This window comes from Camelus ferus, chromosome X (assembly GCF_009834535.1).
Source record: "Camelus ferus isolate YT-003-E chromosome X, BCGSAC_Cfer_1.0, whole genome shotgun sequence".
Lineage (NCBI taxonomy): Eukaryota > Metazoa > Chordata > Mammalia > Artiodactyla > Camelidae > Camelus > Camelus ferus.
The window spans coordinates 78728578-78745505 of NC_045732.1; the positions used below are offsets into that span (position 1 = coordinate 78728578).

A 16928-nucleotide genomic window follows, 5' to 3' on the forward strand; every position below is an offset into this window, starting at 1 on the left:
TGAGCTACCACAAGATACTGACAGGCATATGTAGAATAGATAAACAAGATTATACTGTATAGCACAGGGAAATACATACAAGAATTTGAATTTTTAACAAGTGACTCTCAACCTCCTTCCCAAGATGACTCGCTTATTGAATGAAACTGAACATGATAACAAATAACATTAGGTAAAAGAGTTAGCTAAAAAAGAGGAAGACATTTGTTCTTCTCTTTTGTAAATTTATGCCATTAAATAAGAGAAACTGGGCCATTCAGTGGGAAAATACTACAGATTTATAAACACAAGGAAAATACAGGTATAGCTCGTTTTATTGCACTTCACTTTATTGTGCTTCACAGATTTATATATATATAATTGAAGTATAGTTGATTAACAGTGTGTTAGTTTCTGGTGTATAGCATATTGATTCATTATACATAAACATATTCTTTGTCATATTCTTTATCATTATACGTTATTACAAGATATTGAATATAGTTCCTTGTACTAAAAAGTAGGACCTTGCTGTCTATCTATTCTATATATAGTAGTGTGTATCTGCAAATTCCAAACCCCTAATTTATCCCTTCCCACCTTTACCCCATGGTAGCTATAAGTTTGTTTTGCATGTCTGTGAGTCTGTTTCTGTTTTATAAATAAGTTCATTTGTGCCTTTTTTTTAGATTCCACATATAAGTGATATCATATGATATTTGTCTTTGACTTACTTCACTTAGTATGATAATCTCTGTGTTCATCCATGTTGCTGCAAATGGTATTATTTTATTCCTTTTATGATTGAGTAGTATTCCATTGTATGTGTGTATGTGTTATATATTTATATATTTTATATATATAAACATCTTTATCCAATTATCTGTCAATGGATATTTCAGTTGCTTCCATGTCTTGGCTATTATAAATAATGCTGCTATGAACATTGGGGTGCAAGAATCTTTTAGAATTAAGAGTTTTCTCAGAATATATGTCCAGGAGTGGGATTGCTAGATCCTATGGTAAGTCTATTTTTAGTTTTTTTTTTTAACATTTTTTTATTGATTTATAATCATTTTACAATGTTGTGTCAAATTCCAGTATTCAGCACAATTTTTTCAGTCATTCATGGACATATACACACTCATTGTCACATTTTTTTCTCTGTGAGTTATCATAACATTTTGTGTATATTTCCCTGTGCTATACAGTGTAATCTTGTTTATCTATTCTACAATTTTGAAATCCCAGTCTATCCCTTCCCACCCTCCGCCCACTTGGCAACCACAAGTTTGTATTCTATGTCTGTGAGTCTGTTTCTCTTTTGTATTTATGTTTTGTTTGTTTGTGTTAGATTTCACATATGAGCGATCTCATATGGTATGTTTCTTTCTCTTTCTGGCTTACTTCACTTAGAATGACATTCTCCAGGAGCATCCATGTTGCTGCAAATGGCGTTATGTTGTCAGTTTTTATGGCTGAATAGCATTCCATTGTATAAATATACCACTTCTTCTTTATCCAGTCATCCGTTGATGGACATTTAGGCTGTCTCCATGTCTTGGCTATTGTAAATAGTGCTTCTATGAACATTGGGGTGTAGATGTCATCCTGAAGTAGGGTTCCTTCTGGATATACGCCCAGCAGCGGGATTCCTGGGTCATACGGTAAGTCTATTCCTAGTCTTTTAAGGAACCTCCGTATTGTTTTCCACAGTGGCTGTACCAAACTGCATTCCCACCAGCAGTGTAGGAGGGTTCCCCTTTTGTCCAAAGACTCTCCAGCATTTGTCATTTGTGGTTTTTTGAATGATGGCCATTCTGACTGGTGCGACGTGATACCTCATTGTAGTTTTGAATTTCATTTCTCTGATAATTAGTGATATTGAGCATTTTCTCATGTGCCTGTTGATCATTTGTATGTCTTCCCTGGAGAATTGCTTGTTTAGGTCTTTTGCCCATTTTTGGATTGGGTTGTTTGGTTGTTTCTTATTCAGTCGTATGAGCTGCTTATATATTCTGGAGATCAAGCCTTTGTCGGTTTCATTTGCAAAAATTTTCTCCCATTCTGTAGGATGTCTTTTTGTTTTACTTATGGTTTCCTTTGCTGTGCAGAAGCTTGTAAGTTTCATTAGGTCCCATTTGCTTATTCTTGCTTTTATTTCTATTGCTTGAGTAGACTGTTCTAGGAGAACATTTCTGAGATGTATGTCAGATACTGTTTTGCCTATTTTCTTCAAGAAGGTTTATTGTATCTTGTATTATGTTTAAATCTTTGATCCATTTTGAGTTTATTTTTGTGTCTGGTGTAAGGGAGTGTTCTAGCTTCATTGCTTTACATGCTGCTGTCCAGTTTTCCTAACACCATTTGCTGAAGAGACTGTCTTTATTCCATTGTATGTTCTTGCCTCCTCTGTCGAAGAGGAGTTGACCAAAAGTTTGTGGGTTCATTTCTGGGCACTCTATTGTGTTCCATTGGTCTATATGTCTGTTTTTGTACCAATACCATGCTGTCTTGATGACTGTAGCTCTATAGTATTGTGTGAAGTCTGGGAGAGTTATTCCTCCAGCCTCTTTCTTTTTCTTCAGTAATGCTTTGGCAATTCTAGTTCTTTGATGGTACCATATAAATTTTATTATGATTTGTTCTATTTCTGTGAAATATGTCCTGGGTCATTTGGTAGGGATTGCATTAAATCTGTAGATTGTCTTGGGCAGTGTGACCATTTTAACAATGTTGCATCTTCCAAACCAGTATCATGGGATATCTTTCCATTTTTTGAAGTCTTCTTTAATCTCCTTCATCAATGGTTTATAGTTTTCTGTATATAATTCTTTCACATCCTTGGTTAGATTTATTCCTAGGTATTTTATTACTTTGGGTGCTATTTTAAAGGGGATTGTTTCTTTACTTTCTTTTTCTGTTGATTCATCGTTAGTGTAAAGAAATGCAAATGATTTTTGAACGTTAATCTTGTAACCAGCTACCTTGGCTGAATTCTTCGATCAGCTCTAGTAGTTTTTGTGTGGACCTTTTAGGGTTTTCTATATATAGTAACATGTCGTCGGCATATAGTGACACTTTTACCTCTTCTTTTCCAATTTGGATCCTTTTTACTTCTCTCTCTTGCCTGATTGCTGTGGCTAGGACTTCCAAGACTACATTGAATAGGAGTGGTGATAGTAAGCAGCCTTGTCTTGTCCCAGATTTTAGTGGGAAGCTTTTGAGTTTTTCACCGTTGAGTACTATGCTGGCTGTAGGTTTGTCATATATAGCTTTTATTATGTTGAGATATGTTCCCTCTATACCCACTTTGGTGAGAGTTTTTACCATAAATGGGTGTTGAACTTTATCAGATGCTTTTTATGCATCTATTGAGATGATCATGTGGTTTTTGTCCTTTCTTTTGTTGATGTGATGTATTACATTGATTGATTTGCGTATGTTGAACCAGCCTTGTGTCCCTGGGATGAACCCCACTTGGTCATGATGTATAATCTTTTTTATGTGTTGTTGGATTCTATTTGCTAATATTTTGGTGAGGATTTTGGCATCTATGTTGATCAGTGATATTGGCCTGTAATTGTATTTTTTGGTAGTGTCTTTGCCTGGTTTTGGTATCAGGGTGATGGTGGCTTCATAGAATCAGTTTGGGAGTATTCCCTCCTTTTCAATCTTCTAGAAGAGTTTGAGAAGGACTGGTATGAGTTCTTCTTTGTACGTTTGGTAGAATTCCCCGGTGAAGCCATCTGGTCCTGGACTTTTATTTGTAGGGAGGTTTTTTTTTTTAAATTGCTATTTCAATTTCATTTCTAGTGATTGGTTTGTTCAAGTGGTCAGTTTCTTCTTGATTCAGTCTTGGTGGACAGTATGTTTCCAGAAACTTGCCCATCTCCTCTAGGTTATCCATTTTGGTTCCATATAGTTTTTCATAATATTCTCGTATGCTATTATGTATTTCTATCTTATTTGTTGTAATTTCTCCGTTTTCCTTTCTTATTTTGCTAATTTGTGCTCTCTCTTTTTTCTTCTTTGTGAGTTTGGCCAGAGGTTTGTCGATTTTATTTACTTTTTCAAAAGACCAGCTTTTGATTTGATTGATTTTTTTCTATTTTTTTAAATCTCTATTTTATTTATTTCCTCCCTAATCTTTATAATTTCATTCCTTCTGCTGCCTTTTGGGGTTTTTTGTTCTTCTTTTCGTAGTTCTTTTAGCTGGTGGGTTAAATTGTTTATTTGAGATTGTTCTTCTTTTTTGAGGAAGGCCTATATCGCTATAAACTTCCCTCTTAGCACTGCCTTTGCTGTGTCCCATAAATTTTGTGTGGTTGTGCTTTCATTTTCATTTGTCTCAAGGTATTTTTAAATTTCAACTTTGATTTCATCATTGACCCATTGGGTTTTTTTTAATAGCATGTTGTTTAATCTCCATGCTTTCCTTTTTTTCTCCTTTGTCTCTCTGTAGTTGATATCTAGTTTCATGGCATTGTGGTCAGTAAAGATGCTTGAGATAATTTCTGTCTTCTTAAAATTGTTGAAGCTTCTTTTGTGCCCAAGTACATGATCAATCCTGGAAAATGTTTCATGTACACTTGAAAAGAATGTATATCCTATTTGTGGGGGGTGTAATGCTAGGAAAATACCCACCAAATCTAATTTTTCTATTGTATTATTTAATTTCTGTGTTGCCTTATTTATTTTCTGTCTGGAAGATCTATCTAGTGATGTTAATGCGGTGTTAAAATCTCCAACTGTGAATGTATTCCCATCAATATCCCCCTTTATCTCTGTTAGTAATTGTTTTATGTACTTAGGTGCTCCTATATTGGGTGCATATATATTAATGAGTGTAATATCCTCATCTTGTATCACTCCTTTAATCATTATAAAATGTCCTTCTTTATCTTTCTTTATGGCCTTTGTTTTAAAGTCCATTTTGTCTGAAATCAGTACTGCAACACCTGCCTTTCTGGCTTTTCCATTTGCATGGAATATCCTTTTCCATCCTTTAACTCTCAATCTATATGTGTCCTTCTCCCTAAAGTTGGTCTCTTGTATGCAGCATATTGAAGGTTCTTTATTATCCAGTCTGCCACTCTATGTCTTTTGACTGGAGCATTTAGTCCATTAACATTTACAGTAATTAATGATAGATGTGTTTATTGCCATTTTGAACTTATCTTTGCAGTTGATTTGGTATTTCCTCTTTGTTCCTTTCTTCTTCCTTTTGTGGTTTGGTAATTTTCCTTTGTATTATCATGGCTTTTATTTAGTTTTTGTGACTCCCTTGTAAGTTTTTGGCTTGTGGTTACCCTTTTGTGTAAGTCTATTAGCCCATTACTATAACTGTTTTTATTAAACTGATAGTAACATGATCTCAAACCCATCATACCGAGAACAAAAAATTTTTAAAAGAAAAAAAAAAATTCTATATTTTCCTGCCTCCCTCTCCCAATGATTTAGATGTCTTCTTTTACAATTTCGTGTTTATTTGTAATTCATTAGTTATCACATTTCCAGTTGTGAGTTTCTCATTTCTGTAGCATCCTGCTGCTTTTCTTTTTAGAGTAGACCTTTCAATATTTCTTTTAGCATGGGTTTAGTGTTGCTAAACTCTTGTAGTGTTTTCTTGTCTGTGAAATTCTTTATGTCTCCTTCTATCCTAAAGGATAGCCTTGCTGGATAAAGTATCCTAGGCTGCATCTTGTTTTCATTTAAGACTTTGAATATATCTTGCCACTCCCTTCTGGCCTGTAGTGTTTGTGTAGAGACATCAGCTGATAGCCTTATGGGGATTCCCTTGTAACTCACTCTTTGCTTCTCTCTTGCTGCCTTTAGGATCATTTCTTTATCCTTGACTCTGGCCATCTTGATTATGATATGTCTTGGTGTGGGTCTGTTTGGGTTCTTCCTGTTTGGGACCTTTTGAACTTCCTGTACTTGGGTATCTGAGTCCTCCTTTAAGTTTGGGAAGTTTTCAGTCATGATGTCTTCCCATACCTTTTCAATCCCCGTTGTTCTTTCTTCTCCTTCTGGGACCCCAATTTTGCTTAGATTTGCATGCTTTATATTATCCCTTAGGTCCCTTATGTTGTTTTCATTGGTTTTTATTTGTTTTTCTCTCAGCTGTTCTGATTGAGTGCCTTCTGTTGTCTTGTCTTCTAGGTCACTATTTCGTTCCTCTACATTATCTAGTTTGCTTTGTACAGCCTTTAGAGCAGCTCTCACCTCAGCCACTGAGTTTACCAATTCTACTTGGCTTTTCTTTATAGCTTCAACTTCATTTTTGACATATTTTGTATCTCTAAACACTGTCTCTTTTAGTTCCTTCAGTACTTTGATCACTCCTTTTTTGAAATCTTGATTTAGTAGGCTATTGATGTCTATTTTATTGATCGTTCTTTCAGGGGATTTCTCTTGTTCTTTTAATTGGGAGTGGTTTCTCTGCTTCTTCATCTTACTCATACCGCTCTGGCACTGTGGTTTATGGAGTATCAGTTATCTATTGTCGTCCTTATGCAGTTTATTTATCTATCTAATGCCTGTGTAGGAATAACACTTTAAAAAAAAAAGAGAGAGAAAAAGAGAATTTTAAAAGAAGGGAGATAAAAAGGTTTGAAAACAGTGTATAATGAATAATAGAAGAGCAAGTTGAAGCAGAATAGCAATCGGGTTGAGATGTCTTTTAAAAACCTTTAAAAAAGGAGAAAAGAGGGAAAAATGTATTTGAGACCTGTGTATAATCAATAACAGGACATCAAAAGCAAGAGAAAAATGAAATGACGTGGATTTTTAAATTAATAATAGTAAAAATTTTTTTTAATTTAAAAAGGATTAAAACTGGGAGTATATATAATTGTTTAAGAAGTAAAATTAAAAGGGTAATAGAAAATAGAACAGGTAAAAACAGATTAAAAAAAGAGGGGAGGGTGTTTTCCTAGAGACTGTGTGCTCTTAATGTGAAGTCTTTCTGTCTTCACCCTGTTTTGGAAGCTCAGCTTGCTGTTTCCAGAGGCCTTCTGTTGGCGCCTTCGTCTGTGCTGCTCCCAGTGCCTGTCGGCAAGCAGATCGCGCCCCCTCCCAACACTGGGTCAGGTGCAGCTCTCCTTTGCTGTGGGCGGGCTGGTCACTGCCCCTCCTGATGCTGCAGTTAGATGTTGCAGACTGGCCAGGTGGGAGGGCGGGTCGCACCCCCTTCCAGCACTGCGGTCAGTGGCTGCGTTCCTGCCGGGAAGGCAGGGGGCCTCCCGCCCTCTCCTGGTGCTGGTCGCTCCGCAGCTCTGTGCCACTGCGTGCTCTGTAGGCGGGCTCAGGGAAGACCGAGAAACAGCCCCGTCCCTGCTCTAGGCCAAAACCCAGCTCGTTGTTTGTCTTGGCGGAGCAAGTTCTCTGAGGGATCAGGACGGAAGGATCCCATCTGCCTCATGCTGTAGACAAGTCTCCCTCTGGCCTTTGAGGCTGCAAAGTCCCTAGGTGCGGATGCAGATTTCACCCCCGCCCCCGCCTGGGTGCTAAGTACCGGAGGATATGGCAGCTGTGCCTGATCCCCGCCTCTCTTCACCCAAAAACTTTCCACGGGTTTTCAGAGATGGGAGTATGCACCCATCCCCCCAGGGCACATCAGCCGTGTTGTTTTATGGAGGGCCCAGGTTTTTCTGCCCTGTGCACTCACACCAATGGTGCGCAGCTCCCTACAGTCCCCGGGGCTGCCTCAGCGCAGCCGCCCCTGTTCTCCGCCCCGCTCAGGTGGCCTGGCTCAGCCGCGTCTCGGGCTGGGTGTCGCGGGGACCCTCTGTGTCCATTTAACTTAGTTCTGTCGGTCAGGGGCTGCTTTGTACAGATCCGAGCCTCAGAGGCTCCCCCTCCGTCCCACTGGCCTCTCGGTTGGAGAGGGGAGACCCAGTGAATGAGCGGCAGTCCTTTGCCTCTCCCTCCTTCCCCGCGGGACCCGTCTTGCTCTGCTTTGCCTTTTTGTCTTTCTTTTTTCCTTTTCTCCTACCAGATTTTTGGCATCTCTGTCTTTTGAAGAGGACAATGTTCTGTCGGAGTTCCGCAGGTGCTCTGGTTGGCTGAGTGGGTCTGTGGATGTGAGTCTTGGTGTATTTGTGGGAGAGGGTGAGCTACGTGCGTCCTTCTACTCCGCCATCTTGGCCTCCCCTCCCATCTTTAACTTCTTTTATCAATGTTCCATAGTTCTCAGCATATGTCTTTCACCTCCTTGGTCAAATTTATTCTCAAGTATTTTATTTTTTCGATGCAATTTTAAAAGGGATTCTTTTTTAACTTTCCTTTACTGATATTTCATTCTTGTTGTAAAGAAATGCAACAGATTTCTGTATATTAATCTTGTATCCTGCTACCTTACTGGATTCACTTATCAGCTCTAGTAGTTTTTGTGTGGAGTCTTTTGGATTTTCTATATATAGTATCATGTCATCTGCATATAATGACAATTTTACTTCTTCCCTTCCAATCGGGATACTTTTATTTCTTTTTCTTGATTGTTTGCTGTGCCTAGAACTTCCAATACTATGTTGAATAGAAGTTATGAGAGTGGGCATCCTGTCTTGTTCCAGATTTTATCAGGAAGGCTTTTAGCCTTTCACCATTGAGTATTATGTTGGCTGTGGGTTTGCCATAAATAGCTTTTATTGTGTTAAGATATGTTCCCTCTATGTCTGTACCCACTTTGCTAAGAATTTTATCATGAATCGATGTTGAAATTTATCAGTTGCCTTTTTTCCATCTATTGAGATGATCATGTCATTTTTTTCCTTTCTCTTGTTGATGTGGCGTATCACATTATTTGCCTGTGTTGAAGCATCCTCTTGACCTTGGGATGAATCCAACTTTATCGTAGTGTATGATCTTTTTTTGTGTTGTTGGACTCAGTTTGCTAATATTTTGTTGAGAATTTTTGCATCTACATTCATTTATTTTCTTTTTTGGTAGTGTCTTTGGTTTTGGTATCAGGGTGATTGTGGCTTCATAAAATGAGTTTGGGAGTGTTCCCTTCTCTTCAGTCTTTTGGAAGAGTTTGAGAAGGATCAGTTTAAGTTCTTTGTATGTTTGATAGAATTCCCCAGTGAAGCCATCGAGTCCTGGACTTTTGTTTGCAGGTATTTTTTTTTATTATAGATTCTATTTCACTTCTATCAATTGGTCTGTTCACATTAATTATTTCTTCTTGATTCAATTTTGGTGGACTGTATGCTTCTAGAAACTTGTTTGGTTTTATTGATTTTTTTCTATTTTTAAAAAATTTCCATGTTATTTATTTTCTCCCTGATTTTTATTATTTCTTTTTTTCTGCTGACTTTAGGTTTTGTTTGTTCTTCTTCTTCTGATTCTTTTTGGTGGTAAGTTAGTTTGTTTATTTGAGATTTTTCTTGTTTTTTGTGGAAGACCTGTATTGCTATAAACCTCCCACTAAGGACTGCTTTTGCTGCACCCCATAGATTTTGTGTAGTTGTGTTTTCATTGTCATTTGTCTGAAGGTATTTTTTAATTTCATCTTTGATTTCATCATTGACACATTGGTTTTTGAGAAGCATAATGTTCAGTTTCCATGTAACTGTTTTTTTTTTCCTTGTTTCTCTTTCTGTGGTTGATTTCTAGTTTCATGCCATTGTGATCAGAAAAGATGCTTGAAGTAATTTTTATCCTCTTTAATTTGTTGAAGCATGTTTTATGTCCTGGTATGTGACCTGTCCTGGGCAATGTTCCATGCACACTTGAAAAGAACGTGTATTGTTTTGGATGTAATGTCCTGAAAATACCAATTAATTCTAACTATTCTGTTGGTCATTTAGGATCTTTGTTGCCTTATTGATTTTTTTTTTGCCTGGAAGATCTGTCCATTGATGTGAGTGAGGTGTTAAAGTGTTCTACTACTATTTTGTTCCCATCAGTTTCTCCCTTTATGTCTGTTAGTATTTGTTTTATGTATTTAGTCGTTCCTATATGGGTGCATATATGTTAATGAGTATAATATCCTTTTCTTGTACTGCTCCTTTTATCATTATATAGCATCCTTCTTCATCTTTATGGTCTTTGTTTTGAAGTCTGTTTTGTCTGATATGAGTATTGCCACTCCCACTTTCTTGTCGTTTCCGTTTGCATGAAATATCTTTTTCCATCCACTCACTTTTAATCTATGTGTGTCCTTTGCCCTAAAGTGGGTCTCTTTTAGGCAGCATATTGTGGGCTTTTGTTTTATTATCTAACCTGCCACTCTATGTCTTTAGACTGGAGTATTAGTCCATTGACATTTAAGGTAATTATTGATAGATATGTATTTATTGCCATTTTAAACCTTGTTTTCCGGTTGATTTTGTATTTCTTCTATGTTCCTTTTTTTTCTTTTGATTTTCCTTCTGTGATTTGATGATTTTCTTTTGTATTATGTGTATGTTCTTTTTGGTTTTTGTGACTCTGTTTATGTTTTTGATTTGTGGTTACCCCATTTTTGAATTATGTTAACCCATTACTACATCTGCTTGCTTTAGTCTGGTAGATATCGGCTCAAACACATTCTTTAAAAAAAAAGGGGGGGGAATCTGCATTTTCTTGCTCCGTTCTCCCACATTTTATTATTTTGATGTCCTTTTTTACATCTTCATGTTTATTCTTTTGCTGTTCATTGTAGTTATTGCATTTCCAATTGTGATTTTCTCGTTTCTATAGCTTCTCTTCTAATTAGAGAAGATCTTTCAATTGTTCTTTTAGGATAGGTTTAGTATTGCTGTGTTCTTTTAATTTTTGCTTGTTTGAGAAATCCTTTTTTTTCTGAAAACAAGTTTTATTTAAATAAGTGTTTAAATACATTACATAATATTAAAACTGAAGAAAAAAATCCCCAAAACCAGTTTGTTACTTCACATGGCATTGGGCAGCCGTTGCTAGTAAATTGCAAGCTCTACAGCTACATGACTGATACATCCCTTTGAAATTTGCTCCCTTGTCAAAAGTTTAACTCTGATAGAAGGTGGGCCTCACATTCTAGTTTGGACATCGATTAGCTAGGATATGTCTGTTCAAAAAGACCTTGGTGGCAAGCCACACATCCTGTCACCTCACTAGAGGTTAGGAGGCTGCTCTAAGTCTGCTCAGCTGGTCATGCTGGAGACATCAGGGGATCTTTCCCTGACAACCAAAGGCTCCATCTAACAGTACAGCTGCCATTGCTGCCTTACCCCACCCTTTTCTCTCAGCTTCACTGAGGGCTGTTCAGGTGGTGACATTCTCTTAGGGCAGGGAACTCTGTGAAGGGACTGCTGAGCAGCTTGTGACCATACATAGCCATCTGTGATCTTGGGGCTCTGGACTTGGCTGAAACATCATATTTTTGCTTTGTTTCAGGCTAGACACTGTCAGGCACCTGCTACTTGATCTCTGTTTAAATGAGGGACTTCAAGACTAGACAGCATGTCTCTTTTCAGTTTATTGCATGAAGGAGTTACACTAGTCCAAGTTAAAAGCAGACCCTGAATAGTTACATTATGTAAACTTTGAGGTTTTTAAACTTGTGACAAGGGACAGAAGGGAAATTCTACTCATTGCAAGGAAATACTTAAGCTTCAGTGAGCCAGAAGCACTTAAAACCCATGAACCTTCAGCTGGTCGACCTTAGCCAGTCCAGTCTCTAGCAGGAACTGACCTATGTTCCTGCGCTGGTCACCCTGTAGCTGAATCACTTCTCCGTATTCTGGGTGCTCGATTACAGTACCATTGCAGGCAAATTTCTTCTTAAACGCCTTCACTAGTTTCTTTTTATCGTAATCATCAGAGATCCCTTGGACAACAGTAAGGGTTTTCCTGCCATTTCTCTGTTGAATTTTTATATGGATATAATCCTCAGTGCCAGCAGGAAGACAGCATCACCCTTACTTGCATCAGCAAAGGGGTCGAAAGAGTGGAGTTTCTGGACAGCGGACATACGATACGATTCCTTTTCCTCAGTGGAAATGGCCTACAGAAGGCAGCAGCAGGAGAAGGTGGGTGGGAGGACGAAACGTCAGGAAGTGAGGGGGCTCAAGGGGGAGGCTGCTGATCCTCAGCGGTGGCTCAGTGACTGGCGCTGTCTGAGAAATTCTTCATCTCTCCTATTCTAAATGACAATCTTGCTTGATAGAGTATCCTAGGTTGCAGGTTTTTCATCTCAAGACTTTGAAGAGATCTTGCCCCTCCCTTCTGGCCTGCAACGTTTCTGTAGAAAAATCAACTGATAGCCTTATGGGGGCTCCCTTGTAACTAACTCTTTGTTTTCCTCTTGCTGCCTTTAAAATCTTCTCTTTAATCTTTAACTTTTACCGTTTTAACTATAATATATCTTGGTTCGGGTCTGTTTGAATTCATCTTGTTTGGGAACCTCTGTGCTTCCTGTACTTGGATAGCTGTTTCCTTCTTTAGATTTGGGAAATTTTCAGCTGTAAGTTCTTCAAAAAACGTTTTTGGTCTCCTTTTCTCTTTATTTTCCTTCTGTGACCCCTATTATGTGTAGATTGGCAGGCTTTATATTATCCCACAGGTCTCTTATACTGCTTTCATTTTTTTCATTTGTTTTTTTATCTGCTGTTCTATTTGCGTAATTTCCATTATTCTATCTTCTAGATCACTTATTTGTTCTTCTGCGTTATTTAGTCTGCTGTTTATTGCCTTTAGCTCTACTTTCATTTTGGTAAATGAGCTTTGATTTTAATTGGTTCCTCTTTATAGTTTTTGGTTCCTTTTTACAGTTATCTGCATTTCTATCAATAGCTTTTCTTAATTCCCTTGGTATTTTATTATCTCCTTTTGAACTCAAGATTTGGTACACTAGAGAGGTCTATTTCATTGCTTGTTATTTCACAGGATTTCTCTTGTTCTCTTAATTGGGAGTGGTTCCTCTGCTTCATTCTACTTATATTTCTCTGACTATGAATTTAGGAGTAACAGTTATCTACTGTGACCTTGCAGGGCTGTTTTTATATTGTATTGTCACTGTGTAACCTGAGTGCTTCTAATATATTTGTTATGAGGGCTGCTTTTAGTATGGATGGCTGCTACATCTTTCCTCCATGTGTGCTGGCTGTTATCCCCTTGATAGAGGGTGTGATTGATGTTATGGCGACCAGAGTCTACACTGAATATTGTGTGGGGTCTCTTCTTTGCTCTGTGGTTGTCATAGCCCTCTTGGGGGCCAGGTCTGACTCCTAGTTTTTGGAGTAGAAGCCCCTAGATCCACTTCTGAGCTGTAGTGTGAGGTAGGTGGGACCGGAGCACTTTCACTAGAGAAGAGCCACTGAGTATTCCTCCACAGGCAATGTCTACCAGGAAGCTCCCTCTATGGTGTTGCCTGTCATTCATTGTAGGGGCTCACAAGATAACACTTTGGAGCTGCCCTTGGCCCTGCCTCAGCCATGGGAATTTTTCCAACAGTATTTGCTCACTTCATGTCTCTGTGTCACATTTTAATAATTCTCACAGTATTTCAAACATTTTCATTATTATATTTCTTATGGTGATCTGTGATCAGTGATCTCTGATGTTACTGCTACAATTTGCTGAAGGCTCAGATGATGGTTAGCATTTTTTAGCAACTAAGTATTTTTAAATTATTTCTTGTATTTTCTTTTGAGGGGGAGATAATTAGGTTTATTTATTTGTCTGTTTAATGGGGATTAAACCCAGGACCTCACACATGGTCTGCACATATTCTACCAGTAAGCTGTACCCTCCCCCATAACTATTTTTTGATTAAGGCATCTACATTGTTTTTTAGACATAATGCTATTACACACTTAGTAGACTACCGTACAGCATAGACGTAAGTATTATATGCACTGTGAAACCAAAATAATTCATGTGACTCACTTAATTGTGATATTTGCTTTATTGCAGTGGTCTGGAACTGAACCTGCAATATTTCTGAGATATTACTGTAATCTTAATCTCATGCTGTATTGTTTTAGAAATGTTTTATTTATAAAGGATCTTATGCTAATTTACAGAAGCATTCCTCTCTTGTGGAAGATTTGATTTATTTTCACTTTGTGTCTTTTGTGAATAATGCCTTCATAGTAGAGGCATTATACAGTATAGAGATAAAATTGTGGGTTCTAGAACCACCCTTCCTGGGTTTAAGTCCCAACTCTTACAACTTAATAGCTATGTAATTCTGGGAAAATTATTTAAGTTATCTATACTTCAGTTTCCTCATTTTAATGTAAATATTATGATGGTGTATAATTTCACTGATGTAAGGATTAAATGAGTTAATAATTGTAAAGTGCTTAAAAATGGTGCCTGGGACATAGTAAGTACTTAATAAATATGGGCTATTATTATGGTTAATAGGTATATTTGTGAATCTAGAATATAACTTCTTTTGAATTATTTCCCTAGTATAAACTTTCAGGATGAGATTGCTCCATCAAAGAATGAAGACATCTTTATATCCCTTTGTCATCTGTGGTCATTTTTTTTTAAATTGAAGTATGGTGAGTTATAATGTGTCAGTTTCTGGTGTACAGCATAATGTCCCAGTTATGTGTGTGTGTGTATATATATATACTTAGTTGCTAAAAAATATATATACACACACACACATATATTCATTTTTATATGATTTTTCCATCTATGGTCATTGTTTTTCAGAGGATGATAGCAGTTTGTTCTGTACAATTTATAAATACAACCTATCAATGTAATGTGTGTACGTATCACATATATATTACATTGTATATATATACACATATATAAAAATATATATGTATATATTTGGTGTGTCTCTATATATGAATGCATATCAATGTGGTTTAGGTGATAAGTGTATACAAGACTGTGACCTTGTTAAGTCTGTTATGTTTACTGTTACAGTGCCTTGATCAATACTCTTTGCAGGTGGTTGTTGGTAAATGAAAGTAAGTTACTTTTGAAAGATTTTGTCAAAGAAATATTCTAAATCTTATGTGTCTTTTTTTCTTTTTGATAGATTGAAGCCATGGCCATTCTTTTTGCTGTTGTTGCCAGGGGGACCACTATCCTTGCCAAACATGCTTGGTGTGGAGGAAACTTCCTGGAGGTGACAGAGCAGATTTTGGCTAAGATACCTTCTGAAAATAACAAATTAACGTACTCACATGGCAAGTGAGTTCTGCTCTGTATGGGTAGAGGGTGAAAGAAGTAAATTATATTATTATAATCAGAACAGTAGAAAACTAGAAAGCAAGCTTCTCTGTAGATAATTTGAGTAAGCTGGCAGAACAGTAATCTTTACCAACTTAGAAAATGTCTGGTTCTATTAATTATAAGTTTAACTAGAAATTATTTTATTCTGTCATCAAAGTATACTAATATTTTAAAGAAAGATATGGACATGTTATATGTAAAAGTGACTTTGCTGTAAATCTCTAGTATATGTGAAACTTGACACAGTTAAGATAAATAATTATTTTTGTTTATTCTTTCAGTAAATATTTACTGAGGACCTATTGCCAGGCACTTTGCTTGGTGCTGGGGATACAGGAAATTACTCAGTATTTGCTCTCATAGAAATTGTAGTTTAATGAGGGAGACAATCAAATCCATAGGTAATAACAATAGAGGGTGGAAGGTAGTGGATAAGGAGATGGTATTCCAGGTAGAAGGAATAGCTAGTAGAAAAGTATGGAGGTATGAGATCGTAGGGCATATTTAGCAAACTGCATGTGGTTCTCTGTGACTAATGCCCATCGTGGTGAAAACAAAGCTAGAGAGAGGGACAGAAGAGAAGTCATGTAAGGCCTCATAGGCTATGTTAAGGGATTGTACTTTACCCTATGGGCAGTGGGGTGGCATTGAAGGTTTTCAGCTGGGGTGTGACATGGTGAGGTTTTGCTTTAGAAAGATCACTCTTGTGGCTGGTTGTAGAATGAATTGGAGGGCATAGATGGGAAATCTTAGTAATCATATAAAAAATGCCTCGACCTTCCTCCTCAATTCTTAAAAAAAAACAAAACTCTGTTACCTAATTCATCCTAATTTCCTTAGACCTTCTCTCAGAAGGAGGTTTGTATTGGTTTCCGGGGTTAACTCCTTATATAACTTAGGATCCAGTCTAAACTACTGTAACAGAGAGAACCAAAAATACAGTGTTAATTTAAATGAGATAGTCCAGAGAGTAGTACTTTGGGGCTGGTGGAGTGGCTCTGCCATTTTCAATTAGTGCATACCAACTTTGGCCAAGGCAGCTCCTTCGGTTCTTGTCACCTCCCTGTGCTTTTAAAGTGCCCCAGTAATTTTAAAAGCAAAGCCCAAAAGTGGCCTGACATTGTATTGTTCACTGCATAGTCATGTAGGTAACCTAGCCTGAACTTAGGCTAGGATTTGTCATTTCTAGTTGTGCTAGATATACTCAGCTAAAACTCTTACTCTGGAAGAAGTTGTAGGATGTCAGGAGACAACTTGCAGTCTTCCAGTCTCCTCTTCTGGGCCACCAAAATATTTGTGTGTACTCTTCTTCTAAAACATAGAACACATCTCCTATCTGCAGGAGGTGGCCCCAAAGACTCATCTGGTCACTGTGTCCAGCTCCAAGTCCCAAAGTCTGGGTGATACACAGTCCTCTCCATCATGCCCAGGGGTGGCCCCTGTGGCCCACTGACCATATACTAAAAGACAAGTCATATGGTCTCCCAGTTTCATCAGCCCAACCCAATAGACAGTGGTCGAATAAGAACATCACCAAGTGGAACTCATAAACTCTGATTTAGAAAAGGGAAGAATAAGAAACACTTAGAAGTCACTGCTTTCTGGTAATATTCAAATAACTACTCCACAGCGATTTCAGAGACTCCTGTTCTGACCTGGGAGTGGCTAATGGTTATGCTTTATTGGAGGAAATTCCTTATCTTTTCTCCCTGAATTTATTCTCCAGGAGGCTCTTCCTGGTGCATTATCCTCTGTGACCAAATCCAAAATGGGTGTCA

General features: G+C 37.5%; 1 protein-coding gene and 1 pseudogene across 1 annotated transcript in view; one reads left to right on the forward strand and one right to left on the reverse strand.

Annotated features, from left to right (window-relative positions):
- Positions 1-16928, forward strand: part of VAMP7 (vesicle associated membrane protein 7) — a 38038-nt gene that overhangs the window by 6360 nt on the left and 14750 nt on the right. Inside the window, exon 2 of the mRNA XM_032474951.1 lies at positions 14954-15108. Coding sequence (XP_032330842.1) covers positions 14963-15108 — 146 coding nt within the window. The 5' untranslated portion in view covers positions 14954-14962. The remainder of the gene's footprint in view (positions 1-14953; positions 15109-16928) is intronic.
- Positions 5720-12480, reverse strand: LOC102516433 (annotated as a pseudogene).